This window comes from Urocampus carinirostris, chromosome 14, assembly GCF_059441175.1.
Source record: "Urocampus carinirostris isolate Australia breed hairy pipefish chromosome 14, RoL_Ucar_1.0, whole genome shotgun sequence".
Taxonomy (NCBI): Eukaryota; Metazoa; Chordata; class Actinopteri; order Syngnathiformes; family Syngnathidae; genus Urocampus; species Urocampus carinirostris.
In genome coordinates this window covers 40147487-40165106 of record NC_142362.1, presented here as the reverse complement: position 1 = coordinate 40165106, position 17620 = coordinate 40147487, and the positions used below count along the sequence as shown (strand labels likewise).

The window sequence follows — 17620 nt, the reverse complement described above, 5'->3', positions numbered from 1 at the left end:
AGCGAGCCGATGCAGCCGTACAAACAAACTAGGAAGTAGAAGCCGGATTTCTTTTTTGGGGTGGATGGTGGGTGACCGCTCACAGCGCCACACGCCGGTAGTGACGGAAAAAGCACTACACTACTGTCTTGTACTCATAAAAGGGTGCACACAATACAAAAAAATCTAACAGCAAGTCTGGATATTTTTCGACATCCTGAAAACAATGTTCGTATCTAACGTTTTTCGTAAGTCGAATGGTCGTAAATAGGGGAGCACCTGTATTGCAATTATTTTCCGAGATAATGCATTTTGAAGACAGCCTGTCTTGTCTTTGACTTCCTGAGCTGTGACGTAAGCAGCAGAATCTGAAAATATTGTCTTTCCATGTTCTTTTATTTTCACCCACTTTAGTGCCAACACCACCAACACCACCATCTCTGCCAAATGTACCCCAAGCCGTAAACAAATGTAACCTTTGACTGACATAGATCAGTCCATGTAGTTCCATTTCTCCCCAAAAGAAGGCAGCAGGTTTACATATCTCATGCAACTGTTGGAGGTTGAAGTATTAAACGTAGACCAAACGGAAAGAACAAACAAAATGAACGGAAAAAAAAAAACCTAACATAAAAGTACCCGAGCAGCAGCGTAAGCAAATATTAAATTACTCCAAGCAGAAACTAGCTGCATGCACTCGCTTTTCACAACAATCGCCATCTGTTTCGGATCTGCCTAAAATGTGTTAATAAGTGTGACTCTGATGACGTCACAAGAAGAAACAAGCCAGATGGGTCAACTTTAAAGGGTAACATTTTTTTTTTTTAAACGGACGCATTAAATATTTGCCAACATGTCTGCATAATTGTGAGGAGGAAAACTACACGTTCAGTGATAAATTAAAAAAGAAGTATTTGTAAAGCACCTCTCACATTCCTACTTGTGTGGCTGGAACTGGCAAAGACTTAATTGTTCCTGGAGTTTATTTTCTTCGATAACACAGACAATATAAGGGTCATTCTTACTATTGGGTGCCATTTCAGCATGGTGACCTATACTTAATACATGTAAAATTTCAATGTTTTCAACATTTGATCTGAAAGAGAGACTTTCAAACTATAAGAGAAATGCATGGGTCCAGTTAAATTTTTTACCATTTACTTCACACATGACCAACCTTCTCAATGTTTCCTCAGAATCAGCCACAAGCGCTGTCATCTGCAAACAACAACTGACTTACCTGCTACACCATTCCACTGTTATCGATCATTTCTACACCTCTGTCAAATACACTTGCATTCACCTCTCTCACACCATCAATGTACACATTAAACAGCCATGGTTACATCACACACCCCTGTCTCACACGAGTCAATACTTGTCTCACTCCCTACTCTTACACATGCTCTGCTGTTCACATAAAAACTCTTCAATGCTTCCAACAACTTTCCACCCACTCCATACATTACCATCACTTGCCATAACGCATCTCTATCAACTCTGTCATACACCTTTTCCAAGTCCATAAGAGCCAAATAAACATCCTTACCTTTTGCAAAATATTTCCCACACACCTGTTGTACTGCCAACACCTGATCCACACGTCATTTTCCTTTCCTGAAACTACTCTGCTACTCCATCACCACCTCATTTGTTCTTCCTCTCACTCTCTTAATCAAGACTCTTCCATACTGCTTACCCGGCAGACAACAAACTGATACCTCTCAAATTACATTCAATCTACATTCATACTTATCACCCTTATACAATGGCACCACACATGCACTCCACCAATCAACAGGAACCCATCCATCCATTATCTGCACCGCTTATCCTCAGTAAGGTCGCGGCAGTGCTGGAGCCCACCCCCGCCATCCTCGGGCAGTGGGCAGGGGACACCTTGAACTGGTTGCCAGCCAGTCGCTGGGCACACAGGGATAGAGAATTCGCTCACTCATTCACACCTAGGAACAATTTGGACTGGCCAATTAACCTGACATGCATGTTTTTGGAATGTGGAAGGAAACCGGAGTGCCCGGAGGAAACCCACGCAAGCATGGGGAGAACATGCGAACTCCACACAGGAAGGTTTGATCTCATGACCTCAGAACTGTGTTGCACACGCGCTAACCACTGCGCCACCGTGCTGCCCTCAACAGGAACCATACCACTTAAAAAGCATACATTCAACAAGCGTACTAACCAGTCAATCATAGCCGTGCCACCTTTTTTTAATCATTCAGCAGTAAAACCATCCAACCCAGGCGCTTCCCCCTTTCATTTCTTTCAGTGCCTCTTGCACCTCCCATGTTTCCACAGGCTTCACATTTAAATCACATTCTCTCCCATCCTCCACATTTAGCAACTCCTCAAAATACTCTGCCCATCTCGTCCTGACTGCACTACCCCTAACCAACAATCTACTGTCCGTATCTTTCACCTTCTCTTCCTTTCCAGACACGCTCTTTTTTTACACTTTTTACTTCTTTCAGAACTCTTTTCTCCTTTCCTCAAAGTTCACTCCTATCTTTCGACACCATTCGTCATTTGCTTTCCTTTTCGCTGCTTCCACTACCACTTTTACCAACCTTTTCTTCACTTTATACTTTTCATAAACATTCACCACTCTCATCTTGCAGCTACTCCTCAAAGGCACGTCTCTTCTCTGTCACAGCCTCTGAGACATCATTCACTTCCTTTCCTAATACCTCGCCCAACTTATCTCATTCCACACACTTCTTTCGCACTCCTCAACACTGCCTCTTTAAACCACTTTCATTCCATTTCCACACTCTCCACCTCTACTAATCCGTTCATACTCTTCCCCTATCCTCTCTTTAAACTCTTTCCTTTTCTGCCTTATTCAACTCTGACTTTTTCACCTCTTACCTCACACTCTTCTTATAACAGGGGTCGGCAACCTATGACACGCGTGTCGGCAGTGGCACGAGAGTGCACGGCAAAATGCAAATAATATTTTTTTTTTTTTTTTTTAAAGAGCATTTTTACCTGAAATTAAGACATTTTCAGTTCTGTTCCGTGTTGTTTGGGGGGTTTACGGTAACGCCCCTCCTCCTTTGCTTTGTGTGTGGACACCAGCTCACAGATGACTGGACAGATGACTGGGGCTTTGTGCAAAAAATGACCGTGCTGTTTGCATTATGCCTCGAGAGTGTTGTACCTCGGACACCAAGTGTTAATCGTCATTACAAGACAAAACATGAACATAAATTCAAGGATGAGTCTGACAAGGCGGAGACATCAAAACACGCTGTGTCCAGGTACGGCCAACAAACACACCCTGAAAACCTTTGTCACTGCTGAAAACACCACCACTGAGCAAGTTATCACATTGCTCATTGCTTAGCAAAGCACGCAAAATCATTTATATCTGTGACCAAATCTGATGCTATTTCTGTTGCACATATTTTCAAGTAGCCTTCTGCCTTGCTGCTGTTATTTAAAGTTTTGATATTTTCTGCAAGAAGATTTCATTGATGAATGGTATGGTAGGTGTGTATATCACCTGTTTTTGATTGTAGTTCATTGTTGATGAAGAATGGCTGATTCTAGTCGATTCTTGTGGTAAAAAGTTGAAGTCATGAATATCTACAGGCCTTTCCACATGTTGCTCATATATATTTTTTTTAGTTTGTTGATGAACAAGGATAGTGGAAGATAAATTGGTCAGTTATACAATTCAATGTATATACATGTTGTATATTTGGACTGGTGTAAAATTACAGCTCTCATTCATTCATTCTCTGCACCACTTATCCTCAGTAGGGTCACGGGGGAGCTGGAGCCCATCGCAGCTATCTTCGGGCAGTGGGCAGGGGACAGAAAACTCACTCGCTCATTCACACCTAGGGACAATTTGGAATGGCCAATTAACCTGACATGCATGGGTTTTTTTTTTTAAATGTGGGAGGAAACCGGAGTGCCTGGAGGAAACCAACGCAGGCGCGGGTAGAACAATGCAAACTCAACACAGGAAGATTCGATCTCATGACCTGTGCCACACACGCACTAACCACTGTGCCGCCATGGTGCAAATTACAGCTCTGTCGGATATTAAAAAAATTGTTGTGCGAGTCATTGATCTTGGTGTGGCACACTGATTTAAAAGGAAATTTGAAAGTGGCACTCCACACCAAAAAGGTTGCCGAATCCTGTCTTACAACAAGCACTCCACGATCCATCTATTCTGTTTTCCTTCCACATAAAAATGAGACATACTACTCATTTAAACTCTATAAACATGCACATCCAACATTCTACCCAACATCCCTTTCCCAAGCACTACATAATACGTCAGAGTTTTGTCCACCATCTCACCACCATCCACTCTGACAAAGGTATACTTATTCACGTCCCTCTTTTTAAACAATGTACCGTAAATTCTGGACTATAGAGCGCACCTGATTATAAGCCGCACCCATCACATTTTAAGGGGAAAACCGATTTTGCCCATACACAAGCCGCACCTGTATACAAGCCGCATGCACCCATATCAAAAAAATAAGAAATTAATCCAAGCCAAACTTCAAGTCCAGAGATTGAAGCTAAATGTCCTTCATTGAAGCACACAGTCCAAAAATCACAGCCGCCAAAATGAACATAAAATGTTATAGGTACTTAAAATTTGTTGCAGTCCTGTGTATATTTCCAAAGGTAAGGGTGGGAAAAATATATATCCATTATTGTCCACCATGTCCACAAAAACTCACCTTTACCGGTCCCCACTTTCCCATCAGCCTGCATTTGCTCCGCCCCTATTTTTTTATTTGCTCGTGCAGAATAAGTTCTCAAATAAATACAAATACATTACAAAAATATACAGTTACAAATACATATTACACATATTTACAAAGAAAGACGGTATATCGAGAGAGTTTTCAAAGCTTTAATAATAATAATATAACTTTAATCCTAAACCGTGCCTTTGGAAGGTAGCCTCACGCTACTAACAACGCGCTCGCGTTCCTGGATATTAGTCTGTTAAGGAAATAAAAGCCGGCTGTGGTTGTGGAACTGAGTACTTTAAGAGCTTGCTCTGTCCACTCCACGCATCGGCCCGGTATTGCAATACCTCCAGGAACGGTGCAATCGCAATGATCGCAGCAAGGCTTTAGGGCTAGGACCTTAGCTTAGCCTTTTGGCTGAGAGTAAGTGTCCCGGCTCGTAGGCTTTGTAGCGTATAATGAACTGACCGATAACGGATAATGGATAATGAATAACGAAGATAGATCAATAACCCTTAAAAACCCCAAACCCCATCACGGGAGACCATCTGCATCTTTCTCCTTGTTAATGACAACTAAATTGTCTTTCTCACTGTCGGAAAGAAACCTTATTGTGATGACATCTTCCCATGCTGCCTTAAATCAATACACCCCAGCAATATGCCCGTTTGCTTTTGACCTGGAGGCTGCGTCATTAGCCTTACTTTGTGCAATTTGCGAGATGAGGGTATGTTTACGCTCAGAAGTTTTGATCTTCTTCGGGGCATATATTCCACTGGTCCAAATCTTACCTTACATACTCGAGCGCCGCTGGCGGCCGTTAAAAAAATTACATAAATTGGCCGCATGTCTGAATAAGCCGCAGGGTTGAAAATTTGGGGAAAAGGTAGCAGCTTATAGTCCGGAATTTACGGTATTTGCAATCACCAACTCATTTGACACACATCAATTTCTTCCCACTCTCATTTCTTCCTGGTACTCCATATCTACCAATCACATTTTCAACTGTTCCATCACCCACTCTAGCATTCAGGTCACCTAGTATTACCACTTACCAACCTTCTTTCGCACTTGCAACACATTTGGACAAATCCTTCAAGAACTTCTCTCTCTCCTCAGCACTTCTTTCTGAACCAGGTCCATACTTCTACACCCCACTTTAACCTCACCCCACATCAATCTGGAAGATAGGAGGGACATTTTATACTAAACATGAAAAATGCACCAATAACTGAAATTTACATTAGGTGAGGACTATTATCATTAACACAATACAGAAATGATGAAAAACCATAAATTCATATTTAAAAAAATCGTATTAAAATTTGTAAATAACGTAAATCAAACATGACTGGGGACATAGCATTTTGGTGTATTTGTACTACAATCCGAGCAATTTATTTAGAATTCATTCTGCATACAAAAAGGCGTGTTTTATGGTAGAGGGCAGTTAAGCATACAATAAACTTTTTTAAAAATAAGTATAAGCCCCTTTTTGCAGTAAATATACCATTTTATGTCACTGGAACGTAATTGGCAACTATTAACTGAAATGACCCATTAACATTCTACTCAATAATAAAGCTGTTGAATAAATGAATTAAAATTTTTATTTTGAACATAAATCAAGAGCAAAACAAAATAGCTGTTGATTTGAAACATGTCTTGAGCAAATAAACTCCAACACCATGCCGAATTGCAGCTTTGGATGCCCGAAGTTACCCACCTCTAGTGTTTAAGTTCGAGAATTTCCCAATGGTGGCTTTTGTGATTCTATTTTACCAATGGGGAAATTAAACTTCAGGTGAAAATTGCATCCGTGGTAACATAGACTTCAGATTTTGAGAGATTAAAGTGAGTGCAATGGCATCTTTAATACAGTCTATAAAGATGCGTCTCTCTTCGATGTTCCAGATTGTTAATTCTGCACACTCCCAAAAATATAATTATAAAATGATTTTTGATGTGAAAAAATAATACACAACTTTGGAAGAATAACGGTCATTCAAAAACATGATAATTTGTAAAGTAGAGCTGAATCTTGGTAGGTTGTTATGCATTTTTGCTTTTTGGCAGACAACATGAGTTTGTAGGACTGCGTTTTACCTTTATATTATTTACTGCCTCCGAGTGATAAAAAAAAAAAACAACATTGCGTAAATCATTTAGTGCCTCTAGAGGCATAAAAACAACATTGATTTGAATAATGAGCAAAAATACATGAATTTGTGTATTTGTGTCAAATAATTGTTAGTTAAGAAATTTGTATTTTACATAACATGAGCATCACCTAAAAGGAGCTGACATAGTTTTAGCCATCTTGATGCTACAGGGTACAGCCTCCAAAAACAAAACAAAAAAACCTTGAAAAAAGAAGGTTTAGTTTTTTCAAGTCTTTGTAGTTTGTGCTTTTCCTTGTGCTTGGTAGCTCGTTTCGAAATTGGACTACACAATACGACATCTAGTGGTTAAATATAACACAGTGTTTCTTCAATTAAATTTGAAAATCGTTTGTTTTAGAAAAAATTAACGAAACCCTTAAAGGGTTGCTGCCTTTAAGAATCTGTACAATTTACAGTGTGCATCCACATTTGCTACCAACATGACAGCAAAAGGAAAAAGAGAATCATTAACACTTTTCACATGCATTGTGTGTGTATATAAAAATAAGCATCTTTCTTTTATTTGTAAACTCCTGAGGGCTTTGCCCGTTTAAAGAGGTCCATATGAGAGCTGTCTAGTCACACTTGTACAAATCTACTCAAAACACGAGCATGCAAAAAGAAACAAACCCTAACAATAGAACTTCAAACTTCGTCAAACTTATAAAAGTCAGAAAAACACAGATGACTTTTTTTTTTTTTTTAAGATTTACAGAGAATAAAAAACTTGCTTCTGGTGTTCAACACTTTCCACCAGATCGTTTATTTTCTTTTGTTGTTCAAATATACAAAGTGCAATCGACTAGAGCAACTAAACAAAAGAAACAAAAACTGTTGATGAAAAACACAGCAAAAGTAGGTTTTAAGAAGTGTGAGAAAGTGTCCACATTTCCTGTTTTGTGCTCTGTATAAACATAACGTGTGTCTCTTTTTTAATTTTACAATGACTTCCTGAAAAGCCAGTCAGACTTCTTTGGCTAGGTTCAAACTGCAGAGCTTAATGGTCAAATCTGATTTTGGGTGATATCCGATGTTTTTGTGAGATTGTTCACATTTTCATCTACAGTATTGTCACGACCATAGGGCGCACCGTGTTAAAGGGTGCAGTCTCCGTAGATGTTTTTATTTCTGTAATACATATATTTTCACAAGCATAAGTCTCAGATAGTCTTCAAATTTTGTGGCAAACCATCCCATGCAGTGCGCCCTGTGTCTCTTGTGACGCGGCGGACCAGCTCGATGGACTTAGAAAAATAGTTTTCTTAATGGGTGTCATATGAAGTGTTAATTTTTCAATGCAGATATTTGTAACTTGTATATGGGTGGGTGGTTGTATCCAACAAATGTTGCCACCCAATCTCGAACTGGGGCTCTTCCATGTGTTAGGCGAAAGTGCTAATTGTTCATAAATTGTTTCAATAAATTGTACATATTTATTATATATTTATAAACTTGTAACCGTTTTTTATATTTTTGGAGAAGTAAATGAAAGGAGACCAAGAGGAATGCCAACGATTGACGTGGATGGATGTTGTTATGAGTGCACTTGAGGTCTAAATGTAGTGGAAGCTAGCGCTCTTGTTGATTATAGGAATGAGTAAGAGGGGTAGTGAAAGGATCGTGGGATGTTCGGACGCGTTCTAAGGGATGGGCAGGGAACTTGTATGATGCTGTAGGGGTAAACCAGTGAAAGCTGTGGGGCCTTGCTGTTGAACAAAAGAGTGTGTTGTGTCATCCCGACCTGAGGGACATGGCCACTTTCTTGTGTCCCGTTTCATTTGGAGAAAGCATGACCAACTTGGGTGCCGAGGTGTTTAGCTTGTTTGGGTGTTTGGGCATTTGGGTTGGCCATGGTCAGATTTATTTGTTTTTGTGTATGTGTTTGTCTTGCTGTTGGTCACCCCTTCCGAGGGATATGACCAGGGATGATAAATAGATAGATGCATAGATATTTTTGGAGCGGTCTGAAATTTTCATCGCAGGTGCATGTCCACGGTGAGAGATATGAACTAAAAAGAAAAATACAGAATTAAGAATGCACAATTTCTTTAACAATTTATTTGTGTGATACAGCTGCATATAAGTATTTGAACACCTGTGTATCATCTAGAATTTTGACCATGAGAGACCTGTTAGTCCGTCCATTAAAACTCCACCTGCACTCAATGTATCATCCTGAATCAAATGCACCTGTTTGAGGTCGTTCGCTGCATAAAGACACCTGTCCACCCCATACAATCAGTAAGACTTTAACTTGTAACATGGCGAAGACCAAAGAGATGTACAAAGACACCAGAGACAAAATTGTACACTTCCACAAGGCTGGAAGGGGCAAGACGCATGGTGAAAAAAACTCCACTGTTGGAGCAATCATTTGAAAATGGAAGAAGCTAAACATGATGGTCAATCTCAATTGGAGTGGAGACACACGCAAGATATCACCTCGTGAGGTCTCAATGATTCTAAGAAAGAGTGGGGAATCAGCACGGAACTACACGCCAGGAGTTGGTCAATGACCTGAAAAGAGCTGGGACCACCATTTCCAAAGTTACTGTAGGTAATATACTAAGATGTCATGATTTGAAATCATGCACGGCCCGAAAGGTTCCCCTGCTTAAACCAGCAACCAGCACATGTCAAGGCCCGTCTTAAGTTTGCATATGACCATTTGGATGATACAGAAGAGTCATGGGAAAAAGTTTTGTGGTCAGATGAGACCAAAAAATAACTTTTTGGTCATAATTCCACAAAGCATGTTTGGTGGAAGAAGGATGAAGAGTACAATTCGAAGAACACCGTCGCTACTGTGGTGGGGTGGTAGCATCATGCTCTGGGGGTGTTTTTCTGCACATGGGACAGGACGATTGCACTGCATTAAAGAGAGGATCACTGGGGCCGTGTATTGTGAGATTTCGGGTAACAACCTCCTTCCCTCAGTCAAAGCATTGAAGATGGGTCATGGCTGGGTTTTCCAACATGACAATGACCCAAAGCACACAGCCAGGAAACCAAGGAGTGGCTTCGTAAGAAGTATATCAAGATTCTAGCATGGCCTAGCCAGTCTCCAGACCTGAACCCAATCGAAAATCTTTGGAGAGAGCTCAAACGCCGTGTTTCTCAGCGCCAGCCGAGAAACCTGACTGATAAAGATAAGATCTGTGTAGACTCTACACTGTAGAGGAATCAGCCAAGATCCCTCCTCTGGTGTGTGCAAACCTGGTGAAAATCAAATGGAAATGTTGGACGTCTGTAATAGCAAACAGAGGCTATTGTATTAACATTCATTTTCTCAGGTGTTTAAATATGTATTTGCAGCTATATCAAGCAAATAAATTCTTAAAAAAATCATGCATTGTGAATTTTCTTTTTAGTTCATCTCTCTATCAGTAGATATGCACCTACGATGAAAATTTCCGACCCCTCCATGATTTCTAAGTGGGAGGAATAAAAAAAAAATAGCAGGGTGTTCAAATCCTAATTTTCTTCACTGTATATCACAAAAAAAGAAATCTGAGGTGCCGTTTGGGAGCCAAGACAGAGAGCTCTTCTTAGTGAGCTGAGCCGAAAAAGCCGGTTCTCTAAAAAGAGACGGAATTATCATGTCTGATGCACTCGTCCTCTTGGACACAGCCAGCAGGGGCCGGTGACGCTTTACATGACAAAGCCATATCGTGCGGCAGGCGTATTGCTGTCATTTTCAAGCAGAAGTTTTTTTTTCAACGCAGGGATCGCAAACTCAACCCCTAATATGAAAGTTAAAGGAACAGTGTGTATTACAGTAAGACCTCGGTTATCGCGGTTAATGGGGACCAAAACCACCCGCGATAAGTGAAAATCCGCGAAGTAGCGGTGCACCTTCAAAAAAAAAAAAAAAAAAAATTATTATTTTTTTTAGACCCGGTTAATGGGGACCAAAACCATTAACTGAAAATCTGCGAAGTTGTGACGCCCCTTCAAAAAGAAAAAAAAATATATATTTTTTTAATTATTATTTTTTAGACCCAGTTAATGGGGAGCAAAACCGCCAGCAAAAAGTGAAAATCTGCGAAGTAGCGACGCCCCTTCAAAAAGAAAAAAAAAAAAGAAAAAAAAATCTCATCTCATCTCATTATCTGCACCGCCTATCCTTATTAGGGTCGCGAGCGAGCCCCTAACCCGCAGCGCGGGTACTTTCAGGCGCGATACGCACGACACCGCGACAAGCCGAGCGGGTCGGGCGCTCCGCACGGAGGCCGGCCTGTCGGAAGCGCAGCAGAATGAACGTTCACGCGAGGGGGGGAAGGATTTTGTATGGGAGTCGGATTTGGGCACAACACCGGCGCCCGGCGTCTCCCGCTCGGGCCGCGATGGCTCTACATGGCGCTACACGGCCCTCGATGGCTCCGGCCGACGGACGGGCGGCCGCGGGGGAAAGGGGTAGGGGGGACCTGTGGGGTTAGGGGGCGGTTAAGCGGAAACCGCACCAAAACCGCGCGCCGGGAAACGAGAATGGCGGGCCGTGCTAGGGTCGTCGGCCGAGGGGGATTCCCGCAAAAGTGAAAATCTGCAAAGTACCGACGCCCATTATCTGATCCGAAAAAACCTGGTCCTCTAAATAGAATAAGAATTGCCAGCTCTTCAACAGACGATTTGTTTTCTCAAGAATAAAAGTAAATTTTGGTCAAAGACCTATTTTATATTTAAATCAGATGTCTTAAATCGCGGTTTTCCTCGTTACCCCCGCACACTTGAAGAATTTGGTGACCGAACACCCAAAAACGTGTTTGATACTCCCGCACACTTGGCACCAGAAGCACAAATGGCGTTGCACGCGGTTAACGCTAGGTGTGCGGAAGGCTTTAGGAGGAGTGGAATGTTTTTATCAGGGCTGTTTTTGTGGAAAACCCCATTTGGCCTAACCTCACTAGGAACATAGCTTCAGCAGCCACTAACTCAATTAAGTCTGAGATACCTGATTTAATGCAAGGTCTATCGTGTCAGAAAATCCAATTTCCCTGCAGTGTGAACCTAGCCTTTGACACATTATGTGTGGAAAAGTACTGTAGTGTATACGTTTGAGCGCACGGTTTCACTGAAGGGAGTCGCTGTGGTCCAGGCCTAGCCCAGTCATATCTGCATCATCGTCATCATCATCTCCACTATCCTCAGTCTCGTCTTCACTGTTTCCTCCAATCATCACTTGCTGCACCGCAAGTGTTGCACCGTCTGATGTGAGGCTGTGCAGACCCTCCACATTCATAGTCACCAGTGTACCTGAAAAGAAGACAATCTATAGTAGGGCACATTTTTGTAATGCAAATTCAGTCGCCTGGACTTTTTTAATACCATCTGGCATTGTAACTTGTTGCGGTGTACCCCCGCCTGAGACGATGGAGTCGGGCCAGAAGCGTTGCAGTGGGCGGTTTTGAGGAGTCTTCTTTTTATTTTTGGGCGTCTCGGTAGAGCTAGCATCCAGCATTGGCTGCAGAATCCGCCTTCTGGCATTTATAAACCTGAGACACATTTTTAAACACATTGACAAAAGGTACGCACCACAGAACAGAAGTACGAGCTAAGATGGCGGCGCGCATGGATACTGCGACTCACAGCTCTTCAACTCATTTTCTATTTATTACTGTTCTCTTGTTTATTTTGCTTTCTCTTCTGGACACATGGTTCGATAATAATGACTATAGTCGCCAGACACTTATAAATTTGGGGCCGAGCCCGAATTACAACTTTTTGGGCAACACCTTTGATATTCCTAAAGAAATACAAAGGGCCACGGGATCTCCGTGGGTGTCCAACCTACTTATGAAGCGGCGGAAATGGCGTAAGGATGGTAAACAAAAGCGGGGCTGTCACTCTGGCTATGGTATGCATTGGCAGGACTGCAAAAGTGATTTTTGAAACCGCAGAGAAAGCCACGATGATGACGAAATTGTGCCTCAGCCTAGCAATATTTCTTCATCGATCTCTCCTGTCGACATATACAACCGACGTCCGAGACACAACAGTGCCCAACGGCGACATCTTGAGGCAATTACGACAAAGACTTCAGCTTAGTTAAAAAACTCATCACAGCTGAAACTTCTTTTGCACTTCTTTTAAATATTAGGTCGCTTGCTTTACTTGTTAATGATCTTATTCAGGATCACAAACAACCTGGTTGTCTTTGTGAAACCTAGTTGAGACCTGGTTGAGATGTAGCTTTGAAGAAGGGTGGTGCGCTTTTTGGAAAATATACTCAGATTCACTCTAAGTGCCTCTAATAATTAGAAGGCTTGAGGCTCTTGTCATGCAGTCCTCTTTTGTGTTGTTTTTTTCTAGTAACTATCACGCCCCAGGTTTTCTTAGATGAATTTTCAGAACTGTTGAATGACCTAGCAACCTTTGCAGACAAAATAATAATATGGGGAACTTTAACATTCACATGAATTCCTCACTCAGTTCGCATACTGTTGCTTTTGACACATTTGGTTATAATCAATAGATTGATGAGCCGACTCAAAGATGGAAACACACAGGACTTGGTTCTGGCTCAAAGAGTTACAACCTCAAAAGAGACGGTGTTACCGTATAGTAACATTATCTCTGATCATTATTTACGGTAGTTCATTTGAGGTGCTAGCTAAATGTTGTATTAAAAACACTAGACTAGAGGATTTAGCAGCCAGAATATTTGCCCTGGTACAGCCTCTGAACCCTCGGATAATGTGTTGAAAAGTGGATTGGTCTCTCAGGTACCGTCCTCCTATGGTTCAGATCCTACCCCTCAGATAGGACGCATTGTGTTAAATATGGTGAAAAGAAATCTAAGCCCTTAGTGTGACCTGTGGTGTTCAGCAGGGCTTAGTACTTGGCCCCCTTCTCTTGCAACATTTACATGCTTCCAATAAGGAATATTATTTGAAAGTATAGTATCAATTTCCATTGCTACCCAGATGACACTCAACTGTATCTTCCAATGGAGGAATCTACCCAAGTAAACTGGAAATTTGGAGGCTTGCCTCACTGAGATAAAAAGATGGATGTCACTTACTTAAACTTTGAAGATGATGGCGGCGCGCATGGTCGCAGCGGCTCACAGCTCTTCAGCTAATTTTCTATTTATTACCGTTCTCTTGTCTTTTTGCTTTCTTTCCTGGACACATGCGTGACCAATAATACCTAAAGTCGGTGTCTAAATTTCGACTTTTTGGGGACTTTTTATAACACCCCGCAAGAAATACAAAGAGTTGCGGGATCTCCGTGGGTGGCCAACCCACTTACGAAGCGGCGGAGACGGCATAGGGATTGCAAACAAAAGCGGGGGTGTCACTCAGGCAAGTGTGCTAAGCTAAGGGAGCTACACGGCGAAACGGCAGAGAAGGACACGAAGATGATGGAATTGTGCCTAATTCCACCAATATTTCTTCATCAATCTTGCCTGTCAACCGACGCCTGAGACTCAACACGCCCGACCGGCGACATCTTGTGACGATTTCTACAAAGACTTCAGCTAAGTTAAACGATTCAGCAAAGCTAAAATTAGGTCTTTTAAATCTTAGATCGCTTGCTCCTGAGGCTTTACTTGTTAATGATCTTATTCGTGATTACAAACTTAACCTGATTGGTCTGTGTGAAACTTGGTTGAGACCGGATAAGTTTTTACCGTTAAATGAGGCTTCTCCTCAAGACTACGTGAGCTGTAATGTAGCACGCTTTTTGAAGAAGGGTTGGCGGTGTTGCGCTTATTTCGGAAAAAATACTCAATACCTCTAATAATTATGAGGCGTTCAAGGCTCTTGTTACACGGTCCTCTTTAATGTCAATTTATATAGTAACTGTTTATCGCGCACCAGAACCATACAGTTTTCTTAGATGAATTCTCTGAACTGTTGTCTGACCTAGTAACCTATGGAGAAAAAAATAATAATTATGAGGGACTTTAACATTCATATGAATTCCCCACTCAGCTCACTTCCTGTTGCGTTTCGGTCTCTGATACATTTGGTTTTGATCAACTGATTGATTTACTGACTCACAAATATGGAAACACGCTAGACTTGGTTCTGACTCGAGGAGTTTCAACCTCAAACGTGACGGTGTTACCGTGTACTGCCGTTAGTTCTGATCATTATTTAGTTACATTTTAGGTGCTGGTTGAATGTTGTATTAAAGACACTGGACTAGAGGATTTAGGGGCCACAATATATGCCCTAGTACAGCCTCTGTACCTGATGTGACAGCTTGTTAAAGCATAGAGCAGCCCTTGCCTCTGCAAAATCAGCCTATTTTTCGAAGGTGATCGCGGCACAAAAGAATAACCCCAAAATCCTTTTCGACACTGTAGCATCGCTAACCAGGCAACAGATTATCCCAGATAGTTGTACCCATTCAGCCCATGACTTTATGGTCTTATTTAATAAGAAGGTTCAACGCATATGGGAAGAAATTTCTAAAGACATTGTTAATACATCACATATCAAAGGGCTGCTCTATAGATGTGCGACATGGTGGCTGTCCAGGGATTTCTTTTCCCGATTTAGTGATCTGTCACTTGATAATCTTAAACAGGTGGTGAATACGGCCAAACCGACTACTTGCCTGTTTGATCTGCGTCCGGGTTCACTGATTAAAGGTCTTTTTGGGGTCCTTGGACCTTCAGTTAAAAAATGTTTGTGTCATATTTGACCCAGTCGGATGCGGAGATTATAATTCACGCAATTGTAACTTCCCGTCTCAATTACTGTAATGCACTATTCTCCAGTCTCCCAAAGTCCAAAATCAAGAGCCTTCAGCTGGTACAAAATGCTGCAGCGAGACTTTTAACTAAGATCACGTTACCCCGATTTTAGCTAACCTGCATTGGCTCCCTGTTAGCTTAAGATGTGATTTCAAGGTTCTGTTGGTATTATATAAAATCATGCATGGACTCGCTCCCTCATATCTTTCAGATTTAATTTCCCCTTATGTTCCAGTCCGGAGCCTTCGCTATGAAAATGCAGGTCTACTAGCAATCCCAAGAGCCATGAAGAGATCCGCACATTCGAGAGTGTTCTCATCCGGTGGTGTGGAATGCTCTTCCCCCTGAGATTCGATCAGGAACCTCAGTGGAAATGTTTAAATCTAAGCTTAAAACACACTTCTACTCTATAGCATATGAATAATCTATATATTATCTTGATAATACGTGTATTATTTGCCCTCACGTAGGTTTTAGATGAGGGGATGGTGGTCTGCAGTTTGCAATACTCTGTGATCTGAGCAGCTATTTGAGACTCTTTGTGATTAAGGGCAATACAAATAAACATGACTTGACTTCTTGAACCTCAACTCTAAAAGACCGAAATGTTAATTATTGGTCCATCTAAATGTTGTGACCTGTTCTCAAGCACAGTTCTGAACATTGATAAATGTAATATTACCCAGAGTGACTCAGACAAAAATCTAGGTCTCATTTTTGACCCATATCTGTCCTTCCAAACACACGTCAAGAATTTTACGAAGAACAGTTTTGTCCATCTTCGCCATATATTTTAATCAATGCATTTCTTACTTCCAATCTCCATTACTGTAATGTACTACTCTCCAGTCTCAGAAGTCCAGCTCTAAGAGCCTGCAGCTGGTAGAAATGAATATGGCAAGCAGCTTTATGGGCCACAATTCGAAAAAAAAAAAAACAGAAACTAGTTTAGACCATTGAACAACAGCCAATGACATTAGTAGTACTAATCAAAGAGACCATTGGAGCGTGGTTTCAAACAACAGTCGGGGGGACATAAGGCTGCATTATCTCTTCAACTTTATTCAACGTCATCCTGGAGAGAATTGTGTCCGAAGCTCTGGACCAATATGAGGATACAATCAGTATTGGGGGACACAACATCACTAACCTCCGTTTTGCTGATGATGTTGCCTGTTTGGCAGGAGACGAACAGGAACTAAGAGATCTGGTCAATCGCCTGGACAATGCATCAAGCCAGTAAGGGATGGAAATCAGCACAGAAAAAAACAAATGTAATGACCAACAGTCCCCAATGTGTCACCACAAAAATCCCTATCAACCACAGAGAGCTAGAACCTGTCACTAAATTTTAACATCTTGGGCCTGTCATCTGAGAAGAGGGGGCAGAACCAGAAATAATGGAAAGGATAGCTCAAACCACAGCTGCACCTGCCAGACTGGAACCAATCTGGAGGGACAAGATCATAGCAGTAAAATCAAAGATCAGAGTCATGCGAGCGCTTGTTACTCCCATCTTTCTCTACGCTTGCAAGACATGGATTCTCACCTCAAAACTGGAAAAGAAAGTCCAAGTCATTGAGATGTGATGCTAAAGGAAACTTCTATGCATCAGCTACTTAGCTCATGTGACAAACGCACCGGTGCACAACATCATCAGAGGGCATATTGGTCTCTCTCTCTCTCTCTCTCTCTCTCTCTCTCTCTCTCTCTCTCTCTCTCTCTCTCTCTCTCTCTCTCTCTCTCTCTCTCTCTCTCTCTCTCTCTCTCTCTCTCTCTCTCTCTCTCTCTCTCTCTCTCTCTCTCTCTCTCTCTCTCTCTCTCTATATATATATTTATATATATATATATATATATATATATATATATATATATATGGCAGATTCACGAATATATCTGCGGTTTTTAGATCTCCAGTAAATTACAAATTTATTTGTGGCTCTGAATAATGCGTGCAGAAATATTTTTGAGACAAATCTATCTCCATATAGGCGTCAGGTAAAAATAAATGTAACATTTTCAGTTGC

General features: G+C 41.5%; 1 protein-coding gene across 4 annotated transcripts in view; it reads right to left on the bottom strand.

Annotated features, from left to right (window-relative positions):
- Positions 1–6320: 6320 nt before the first annotated feature.
- Positions 6321–17620, bottom strand: part of pknox1.1 (pbx/knotted 1 homeobox 1.1) — a 72324-nt gene continuing 61024 nt past the window's right edge. For all 4 annotated transcript variants that reach the window (XM_088352399.1, XM_088352398.1, XM_088352401.1 and 1 more), the window contains 2 exons: positions 12212–12378; positions 6321–12139 (listed from right to left, as the gene is read on the bottom strand). In XM_088352399.1, the coding sequence (XP_088208525.1) occupies positions 11955–12139; positions 12212–12378 (352 nt within the window). In that variant the 3' untranslated portion in view covers positions 6321–11954. The remainder of the gene's footprint in view (positions 12140–12211; positions 12379–17620) is intronic.